Source organism: Megalops cyprinoides, chromosome 25 (genome assembly GCF_013368585.1).
Source record: "Megalops cyprinoides isolate fMegCyp1 chromosome 25, fMegCyp1.pri, whole genome shotgun sequence".
Classification (NCBI taxonomy): domain Eukaryota; kingdom Metazoa; phylum Chordata; class Actinopteri; order Elopiformes; family Megalopidae; genus Megalops; species Megalops cyprinoides.
Genome location: NC_050607.1, coordinates 6,434,771 through 6,445,771, shown reverse-complemented (window position 1 = coordinate 6,445,771; position 11,001 = coordinate 6,434,771). Strand labels below are relative to the sequence as shown.

At 47.2% G+C, this 11,001-nt stretch overlaps 1 protein-coding gene across 1 annotated transcript; it reads right to left on the bottom strand.

Annotated features, from left to right (window-relative positions):
• Window positions 1–2,632: 2,632 nt before the first annotated feature.
• Window positions 2,633–8,604, bottom strand: LOC118772076 (protein BTG1-like). The gene is made up of 2 exons (XM_036520327.1): window positions 8,231–8,604; window positions 2,633–4,503 (listed from the first exon to the last, which is right to left on the bottom strand). Exons 1-2 carry the CDS (start codon window positions 8,373–8,375, stop codon window positions 4,154–4,156), a joined length of 495 nt encoding a protein of 164 aa, XP_036376220.1. The 5' UTR covers window positions 8,376–8,604; the 3' UTR covers window positions 2,633–4,153.
• Between the last annotated feature and the right edge of the window lie 2,397 nt (window positions 8,605–11,001).

Genomic DNA, 11,001 nt, shown 5'->3' with positions numbered 1-11,001 from the left:
AACAAACGACGACCGCCAAAGAGCAAAGAGCAGAGAACAACAGGGGCTTGAACCACAAAGCTCACGCGCCAAACCCACGCGGCTAAGCCCACAGCGCCACCTGTCAGCCGCTGGAGTTCTGACTTGCCGCTCATCTGTCCTTGTTTCCACTGATCTTGTCACTTTCTTTGGTTTTACACGTGGTAAATGATACGGAAGAAGGCTATCGGAACTCCAACGCTCGCGTCTCTCAGGTGGGTCCTGGGTTCAATCTTCACATTTTTTGTTTAAAACATGCTAGATGATGACATGTAAGAAGGTTAGTTCACTTAGCTGCATGTTACATCTCTCAGGTGGGACAGAGACAGAATGCCAGACTGCCAAACAACAGGTCCTGGGTTCAAACCCTGGAAGAGCCCTCTCATTAGATTTGATAGCCAAAGGAGGCTCCCAAACGGGCAGCAGAGGGCAGTAGAGAGCTGAGGACACAGCAGGAGCTAGAGGGCAGTAAAGCGGGGTGAGAGGGCAGTAGACCAAGAGGCTGATGGACGGGATGAAGACAGGGCTCAGTTTGTAACAGGACCACACCTGGAGGTGGCTACCTGGTAATTCAATTCACCTGAGGTACAGCTGAGTGCAGCAGGTTTCCTGGCTTCTCTCAGGTTGCAGTGAGTTGGAATGTGTGTCTGGGCTCGTGGCAACTTTTCAAAAAGGATCTTTTGCTCTTGGTCTGTGAGGGTCCTGGGGGTTTTGGACGCCTTCCCACCAGAAGTTGATTGGCACCTGGAAGAGGAGATTTGAGTTGCCATCCTCTGAGCAGATCTAGTAAAAAAGATCTAGAAAAAAAAGACAGTGGGGCTCCAGAAACAGGGCAGAGAAACACTGTTATAGAATCTTTCAACCATTTAACCATGTACTCTGCTTAGATGTAACATTTCACAACATGGCAGCAAAAGACCGTTAGTGCCATACTTGCTTTATTTGCAGTTCACATGATGGAGCATTCCTGTGAAGTTACTTGCGTATAGTTACCATGGTGAACGATTCCTACTATTGACTTCCTCTGAAGTTGTCAACATGATCATAATTATCAGGTAGCATCTTTACCCTCTTTGGCTGTGTCTCATTGCGTCTCTTTTTGTTGATCACACGTACCTATTGAGACACACACACAAGAGGCCCTATTTAAGCGGCAGGAAGAATGTGCTAGCTGCTCTGCTTCACAAGCTGGACTGTGATTACCACAGGTTACCCATGCTGAGCAACTAGGTGAAACCTGCATGGTAGGATTGTTTGTATGTCTGTAAGATGATGGTGGAAGCAACACTGTGGTATTTTGATGTTTATAAAAAAAAAAAAACTCCTCAAACAGGCTTGCCCAACACAGACACATAAATTTGCAGGCAGAACAGGCGGGTACTTGTTTGATGAACAGGAAGTTCCATCCATTTTCCCATACGTTCAGTACGCCAGAACAATTTCTGTTAGTGAACAACCCTTAAAACAAAATGTTTTCCGAGTAGCTGTGACTAGATAAGGTAACTGCAAAAGACATGCACTGGTAAGCACTTCCATTGAACTATCAGAGTGAGTGTACATGACTATGTGTGTGTGTGTGTGTGTGTGTGCATGCACATGAATGCAAAGAAAGCAGTGTCATGCAGAAATAGCAAATCTTTTATTACAGAGGAAACAGCAAAAGAGGGAAAGAAAAAAAACAATCTTCCAAAATATAGAAATCTGTACAACTTCCTCACAATCAATTTACATGAACTGTACAAATTTACAGCAGCTTGCAGCCCACTTGCAGCACACTCCAGAAATGGGGCACAGAGGTGTGTGGGTGTGAAATCACTGAGGTGGTGGTGGGGGGCGGACAGGTGTAACAGACAGGTGTAACCTTCTCTTTTGGGAATGGGGCCCAGGTCGTTTCCCTGCACAAGTTAACTTGTAGTAGGGCTACAATAATACCAGGGAAGCACATCCATCCAGCAAAATGCACCCTCCCCAGTCTCCACCCTTGTAGAGGAGTTTATTAAAGGTCTGATCCCTCAGGCTGGGTTTGGCAGTGCGTCCCCCGGCTGGCTCCTGTCTGATTTCACACTACACCACCCTCACATATCAGTGCAGAACATGTGCATCTCCCCTTCCACACGCACATCCATTCGATTTGTAGAAGCAAACTCCTTTTGGGATGGGTCACTTTTAAAAAGAAAAACACAGTGGGGTTACATCTCAAAGGTTACATCTCAAAAGTTACATCTCAAATGTAGAGGATACACACACAACATCGACAGCCCAAGACAGCATGAGGGGAGGGGCGTGGAGATGTTCTGTGCCCACCTGTGTCATAGTGAGGGGACACTACAGAGCACGCACAGTGTGTGTGCTGGCTCAGCTCACTACCGCCAGGCATGAGTCAGGGGCCGGAGCGAATTTAGCTGCCCTTGACTGGTGTCCGGCCCCTGTGCCTGGGTAGGAGAGGGTGATATGTGGCACCGTGTGCCCTGCAGTGCCTCATCTGGCCAAGAGTGGCGCTGCCACGGTTTTGAGTGCCATGAAGTGGAAAAAATGGCCAAAGATTCAAAGCCATTGCCTTGTCGGGCCTTCAAGAAAACAAAAGACACTTATCCACCACCCCAGGACCTGTGACCTTGAACTCCCTCCTTCACATTTTTGCCTCAGTCTGTGACATCCTTCCTGTCTCAAATACAACAGACTTCCAATTCTGACCCGTTCAATGCGAGTCCAAGGACAAAAATGTTCAGGAACTGTTCAACCGGCGATCAAAACTGAAAAGCGCATTTAGTGGTGGAGCAGACGATGGTCTGCACAGTGCCAGACTTCATCAGGAAGCAGAGTGAGTCCCTGTGCTTGGACACTGCCTTGGGAATGATAGTATAGAAACCATTGGAAACCAAAACAGATTTATCTGACATTTCAGTGTTTTCAGGGATCACTTTTATTGCTGCAGTACTCAAAGTAGGCTAATCTGAGGTTGGAATTGTAGGGGAAATACTTAAGTATTTTTTAGTATTTTTTACTTTTGTTAGCAATATCAGCACACTGATGACAATAAATGGCAATAAGGCTAATGAGGACTAATGGACATATTTCCCCTCACTGTAAAAGAGAACTTTTTCGGATTTGGTCAGTTTTCCATGATTTCTTTCCCCAAAAGACAGCAATGACATTTGACCACTTTCCAAGGCTTTCCCATGACTTTCTGTGATGAACACGGGGGCGGCAGTGTAGCATAGTGGTTGAGGAGCGGGGCCTGTAACTGAAAGGTTACCTCAGTAAATATCCAGCTGTATGAATGGATAACATTGTAAACACGTCCCACACAACCTAAACATCAAAGTGCACTGAAAGGCTAATGTGACGGGAAACCTCTTACTTCTGTTTGGTATGAGGAATGTTTAACAAGACTGTGAATTCAGGCTGACATTCATTTATCAGGAAGTCAGCCCTGGAAAGTAAAAGGAGTGTGTTACAGGGAGGTACAGGTTACAGCTGATACGTAAACCCCCACAACCCCACCCAACAGAAACAGCTTCCTGGAAGCTAAAACTGGAGAACTGAAATCAAAACGGGGGCCAAAATCTGCCTCAGACTGAAGGCGTGGCCAGTGGTCCAAAAAACCTTGTTTGTATAAAAAAGGCTGTGGCTGGTAGAGATGCTGGCAGTGTCTAGACATAAGAAATGTAAAGAGGAAATACATCCAGGATCTTACACCCACTTCCTTTACCTTCCAAAACCCTCAAAAATGGAAAAAAGATGCAATTACAAAGAACAAATATCTTGGAACTCCTGAAAGCAGTTCCTCGAGTGTGAACTGTAGGTGGTAGTAAAAAAAAAAAATTAATTAAAAAAAAAACCAATGATATTTGAAAGTGCAAGTCCATTGATGGCTCTTGGGTTCCCAGCAGCAAGGGGCAGTTCATGTCCCTTCCCCCAGGAGGGGGCTACTTCTTGGTGTGCCACATCAGGGCCCTCAGAACATCAGAATCACAACACGAAACTAAAAAAAATGGAACAGCAGAACAAAAGAACCCTACAAGACTTCTGTTGCCCAGCCAACAGGCCACACCCTTCCCCTCCCCTCTTCCTGGTCGGCACAATGTTTGAATGTAGCTGGGCGGGGGGGGGCTGGGTTGGAGGGGTGGGGGCCTCAGGTGGACACAGCCATCATGCTGTAGGCTTTGGGGGGGCTGCTTCTTCCAAGGAGCAGCTCCTCCTTGCAGCTGACGTGACTGTCCACCAGGGGGCCCCCCGGGGCGGCGGGCTGGGCCTCGTACAGCACGCAGATGGACCCGTCCTCGCCAATGCGGTAGGACACTTCAAAGGGGTCCACCCACAGGGTCAGCTCGCTGGGCAGCAGGCAGTACAGCTGCTGGATGGACAGGCCGATGCGCTGGCCCGCCTCGCCCACCAGCGGGTCCATCTTGTGGTTGATCCGGATGCAGCGGTAGCCTGATCCTTTGAAGGGCTGGTCTGGGAACCAGTGGTGCTTGTACTGCTCTGTGGGAGAGATCCAGAGAGTGGGTTACCATCACGGCAGAGCAAGTAATACAAACGTCCACTCTGAAGTTTTGCGATGAACTGGAGTTACGATGTGCTGGCCACAACAAGCACTGTAGAACTGTGATGTCATCACCACCTTATAGGGTTCAATTTTTATTCAGAAGGACAGGCACCATACTTGCAAAATACCTTCTCATCTCAGACCCATAAACTCTTACAAACGGAAATATTTATAGGCAGCAGGGTTTTGTAAATAAAGGACAGATGTGCATTACAGTGTCCCTGACTGCAATATTTTGAAGACATATTAAAAGATATTAACTACAGAACAAAACTGTACTAATACTCTTCTGGCTGGTGATGTCGCTACCAGAGAGCTTGTAGCAGGACACTTCCACCAGGAAATCTGGACTTTTAGCTCTGTGTTAATGTCAGTGTGCTGCGGAGCAAGAAGAGAGAGTCCGGTTCCTAGCGCCATGAGTTGAGCTCATCACCCCCGCCAAAAAAGACCAGCTCACTACAATATTTTGTATAATGGCCCACTCTCTGGAGTACCATTATACAGTGCATACACAGCCATGCTCTCACTGCATAGCTTTATAGAACCTGTGTGTTTCTGTGTTTCTGTGTGTGTGTGTGTGTGTGTGTGTGTGTGTGTGTGTGTGTGTGTGTGTGTGTGTGTGCGTGCGTGCGTGCGTGCGTGCGTGCGTGCGTGCGCGCGCGCGCGAGATGTCACGCAAAAAAAAAAAAAAACACACTGCAAAAAATAACCGTTCCCCCCTTCTCCGATAAGCAGCCATAAACTGCCTCTCTGACAAGCCTACGTGCAGCAGAGCGGTGGGGGGGGGGATTGCACAATCTGTTTGGCACGAGTTCCAACTTAAACTGGAAACAAAGACAAATAGGGCAGAGGGCGATACGTGCACACAGGGCGAGGCCCTTTCACACTGCACACACTGAGCCGTTACACCCCACCCACGTGACCGAAATCGCCCCGCACGTCCGCGTGACACTGCTCACCTTTCCTCTCTTCTTCAAAAACGCCACACACACGACGCCTCATGAGTAAAGACTCTCTTTCGCTGTAGCTCTGTGGAGCACTGAATTGAAGAAACAGCAATGCATATTGCTAATTACGATTTAATTTGTCCCCGAAGCCCTCAGCAATCCCGAAACTAAACTTGGTGCAGGTTATTGCATTTTTCACTTAGCTCATTGCTGCTTCTGTTGTTGAAGTCATGGGCAAAGAAAAGGCAGGTCTGCATTGACTTGCCTTGGAGGTGTCAGAGCTGTTTCAATGTGACCCAATATGGCAGTTTGACTTTCATCTGATGAGGTCTCAGTGCCCGTTCAACTTCTGCTGACTCCTGGAAACCTCAAAGAGAAGAACCTTTCTGGTACCTCCTAGAGTCGCCTACTCCTGTCCGTCTATACTTTTCTGGTCATGGCGTTTTACACAGGGCAAACATGCCACTTTGTAATGGACATGCAGCCGGCTCAGGATAAACCCTCTACCGTGTCAGGGGGTTAGACACATGGTGCTGGCATGGGCCAATCCGCTGTTCACACGCTTCAGGCTTAGTGCATAAGCCAGGTCAGTGGGACACGGCTTCGGATGACACCTGTGTCTTCACTGCCCCCCCCCCTGTTTTCATAGGATTCCGTGCTAAACTGACCCTGCTCACAGCATGACCTGCAACGCCCACTAAGTGCCCCCACAGTCCAATGAAGATATCAGGAGAACTTATCTGCACATTTGTTTAACAGGCCACTTTTAAAGGCACAGAGGCACACCACAGCCCAGGGGCCAACCGCACACCTACAACAAGATAAGGAGCCTTATCAGGACACCTTGTTTAAAACTGGGATTGGGGAGATCGGGTGGGGATTTAACGGGCAAGGCGTGCCCTGCCTTGTTCACCAACCGCCACGTGGGGGCACATAGATAAAGGTTATTTACCGTGTGGCCTTTTTGGGGGGGTTTTCCATGGTCGTCCCAACGCATTCGAACTCACTGCGTGTAAACATGATATGGGAGTCTACGTGAGGGCGTGCAGACAGGAAATCTGCACCCAAAGCGGCGGAGTGGCTCCAGATGGTTTATCGCCTGAGTGGACACTTTGCAGATGGGTCACGGAGCTGCCTCCTCCCACGCAGGCAGGGGGACAAACGAGCAGCGAGACGCTCCAGGCTTTTCGCGCATTTGCGAAGGTTGCGTAACCCGTATCAATTCAAGGACCCATTACAGGGATCCGATTCAGTGTGCGGTTACAGGCCGGTAACTCGAAGGTCTACTCTGCAGCATTAAAACAGGCCTCAGGCATTCCTTTGTATTTTTGTTTTTATGGTCCAAGCTGATATGGAGGGGGAAGGGAGGGCGGTTCTGCATTTTCTAGCTTTATGGACAAGTAAATACACGAGCGTGCGCACGCACGCACACACACGCGCATGCACGCACACACACACACAAACACAAACACACACAGCTGAGACTTTCCCCCGAGTGGACCTACAGCTGCATTTTAGAAAGGAACTGTCCTTGATACGTCTTCAGAGTTTACCTCTCTGCTCTCAAGGGTACTAGTGGTGGTACCAGTGGTGGTACCAGGTGGTCCAGTGGTGGCATTTTTTTTTTTTCCCAGTTTTGAGCACTCAGCTACTAGGTCTAGTAGTAGGTCAAACATACAAATAAATGTGTGTAAATGAGTGCGTGAGTAGAGGGGTTGAATATGCAAAAGGGAGTGTTTTCTGAAGGCTGGGAAACAAGTCCAACTGCACTTTCATGGAGATGATAAAGCATATGATTTATGTACAGGTACAATACAGGTACATTTGACTTCTTCCCTGCAGCACCTTTGTTGATCAATTGTAATGGAGCTCATTTAAATAAAATCAACTTAATTTTCTTGTATTTTTTTTGCTCGAATGTCCATTTCTGGATTTAAAAACCATCAGCAAGTGTGCACATACAGCACACCCTCAAGCACCTAATTATTCATATTGTCAACAATGTAGAAAACAATGACAGTACCATCTATAACCGTCGTGTTCCAAAATAGAGCACTATGAAGGTAGTGAAGATGAAGAGGCTATTTCTAGCGACAGCTGCTATAAAAAAAAATACTCTGGCTTGATCATGTGAGTACTTAAAATCACATAGTTTATACAAATGGACATAAAAAAGAGAGATTCATCAATGCGTTTGAACACGTTTCTTAAAATGTCAGGCACACAAAACGTGTAAAAAGCCAAGGCTTTGCTCGTTTTCCAAATAAATCATAGATTCTAAGACGAATACGCTCGTGCCCTCGCATATACGACCACGTAGCCAGCATGTCGACAAAGTTCAGTCATTAATCAATAACACGTAATGGTATGATTAAATATTAATCTTTCAATTATTTCTGTTATGGCCTGGGGGTTGAAATGACAGCAGTGAACATAGAAGCGTTATTGTGCTACCCCTGACACTGTGTATTTGTGCATGATTGAGCACAGGACTGAAAAATATTTTGCTAAAAAAAGAAATATGGTACTCAGTCGTTTTTATGATTCTATTTCGTAATTCATTACGCCGATTGTCTTGAGAGCGACTGAAAATCGATTTATTATATAAATTCGTGTTGCCATAACTAACTTGAAATATGCCTTTTTAATTACATTAAACAATGAAAGTGATTTATCGCTCTGTATTTGCATGTTGCAATTTTATGGATAACCTTACCTGTCAGGATTTCCTGAAGAGACTGCCCGAATATTTGCAGCTGTCGGTCGCTGACATGTCCGTTAATCCGCAGAAATCTGGATAGAAAGCTGACAGCGGCGACAATCTCCGGTTTCATATTGCCCCGAGTACAAAGGGGAAGCATGGAGAAAACGAGGAGGATCCGTGTCCCTTATCTGGGGATTTTCGCCCTTTTTGGCCCCGGCAGGGTAATGATCTCTTATTTGAGGCGCTTTTATTTCTCGGAGACCTATACTGGGCATTTATTTGACCAGGAAGGAAAGTTTCGGCGAGTGAGTCTTCCAGGATGCTGGGGGGTGTCTATTTTTTGGAAACCCGAGGGGCCACGTTACAACTCCTCGCACCTAATATTGTTTTCGTACGGAATGACGGAAGTAAGGCGAGAAGTTTCTTTTTATACAGCCCCCGCCAACCTGTGAAAGTGACATCACCAACACCAGCAACAAATATAGCCAATCCGGAGCTTGCACAAAAGTCACGTGCTCACCGGAGGCGTGGCCTTCCTTTGCGTCATTCCTCAAAATAAACACACGTGAGAACAAACCCACAGAGGAGCCAGAGCGCCCAACTGTCTTGCTCTGATGGTACAACGGCTGTACCCCTCCAGGACCATGAACCTGCAACCTTTCCTCTACATTTATGGTTTTGATTCTCTCTCTTACATGATGTTTATACAGATAGTTTTACGTGTACGTGGCACGTGAGGGGGTGTGACACATCAGGGTACATCAGACAAGTGTGGTCACTTTTCCCTTGTTCTGCTTTCCCTGCTGTGGGGCTCTCCCCAAGCCTGCTGTTCACTTCCCCTGAACACACACACTGAACAGTTACATGACTGCCAGTCCTCTTGCTGCGTCACCTGGTTTGTCGCGGTAATACGCAGCTGCCAGCCACACCATTTTGCCGAGTTCTCATAAAAGGCTAATCTCCAAGTTCCCTCTGTACAGAACAACCTGTGCCCGAGAATTCATTTCCAGGGAGGACATCATTCATGCTAATGTTGCCATTTAACATTAACATTTAGCACTCTAACGCTCACGTGTGACGTTACTCATGCTAACGCTCGCCTTTATTTTGAGCTCATCCCCAGGATAGCGAGCTGTGACATGTACTGAAATAAAACGGCAAAATAAAGAATGAACAATCTCATGTTCTCCTGTTCCTGATATTGCCGATTGTACCTGCGGTAGGTGAAGCATACAATTCCACTCTTATACTTCCCTGTGACCGCTAAAATGTACAAGTGGTCCAATTGAGATGGGAATATATACTTTTACCGTTACACTGGTGCGAGCAAGGAAGGCACAACAGCACTAGTCTCATCCCTGCAAAACCGATCTGACAGATCTGTCTGAAAACCTACACTCTCTCATCACACTTCTCCCTGTCCCCTTCCCTCTCCCACGCTAGCGATCTCCCACTCTCTCGCTTTCTCCCTCCCTCTATTTTTCGCTCTTACTCTTTCTCTCCCTCCTCCTCCTCTCTCACTATCCCTCCACCTCTCCAAATCTCTTTCTCCGTCTCTCCCTCTTCCTCTCTCCTCTCCCTCCACCTCTCCAAATATCTCTTTCTCTCTCTCTCTCTCTCTGGAAGGAGACCTGGAGAATGAATGGGAGTGATGTCTGCATAAACTGCACCTCCGCTGTTTTCTGAATGATGGGGTGGGTGACTGTCTGATTCATGATCCGTGCGGGCAGCAAACTGTCTTTGCAATGGCACAGATGCATTTGACACATCTCTCTTTCTGACACACACACACACAGCGCAGGCGAAGACATGGCCAATGCGAGCCCAGCGAGGGGGTGGGAGATAATGAGAACACGGCAGGTCACGAACGTGTAAACGAGCTGGACTTAAACCAGTCACGGTGGAAAAACTGCGGTTCGAGTTCCAAAGCACGAGCGCGCTCATTACCGCGGCGACCATGTCCCCTTTGTCTCGGCCCAGATCTGGGACAGGCTCCATCTCTCAACAATGCTCTTTGTTGCTCAGCCGCGCATGGTGACGTTTTAAACCACCCTGGTGTAATGAGAGGGCAGTGCTGGCCGCCGGGGGTTTGCGGGTTTCAGTCCTGGATGACACGCTGCCATTGTTTCCAGTGAGGCTCTCATCCCAAATTGAGTCACTGCAAACCTGTTGACTCTGGATGAATGAGAATAAAAAAAGAAAACTGTCTATACATTCAATGTCATAAGGACAGTTAACATTTCACCTTTGGAAATTTTGAAGTGAGTCATGCTGGACACTCAGGAACTAAGCCACGCTTCCGAAGTGGGCAAAATGCATTTTCAATGGGCTATTTACAGGAGTAGAGTGCCTGTGTCCATCTCCTTTTTGCCTGTTGATACTCTAGAAGGTCTTGCATCAAACCCTAAAGGTCATTTCACAGTTGGGAAAGGTGAGGGTAGAGACAGTTAGGGGCACATTTTCAGAAGCTGTGCATAAGTGTGTGATGCAGATGGTAATTACCTGCTGGCTTTTGTAAAGGTATGTGGCATTTCATGGTCTACCCTGATGCAGACATCATAAACACCTTCACATAAAAAAAGAGGGAAAAACAGAATGTCACTCGTCTTCCTTTCAGAGATGAAAAAACCCATATTCCAAAATGGGAGCTGTTTTTTTCACACAAACAACTGAGTCATCGCTTCAACATCGTTCCACCGTGAAGCCACCCACCTCTTACCAGACCTGAAGCAAGGCTACGATCTGAACTGACTGAATCAAGGAGGAAGCCATCCTGGACCAGT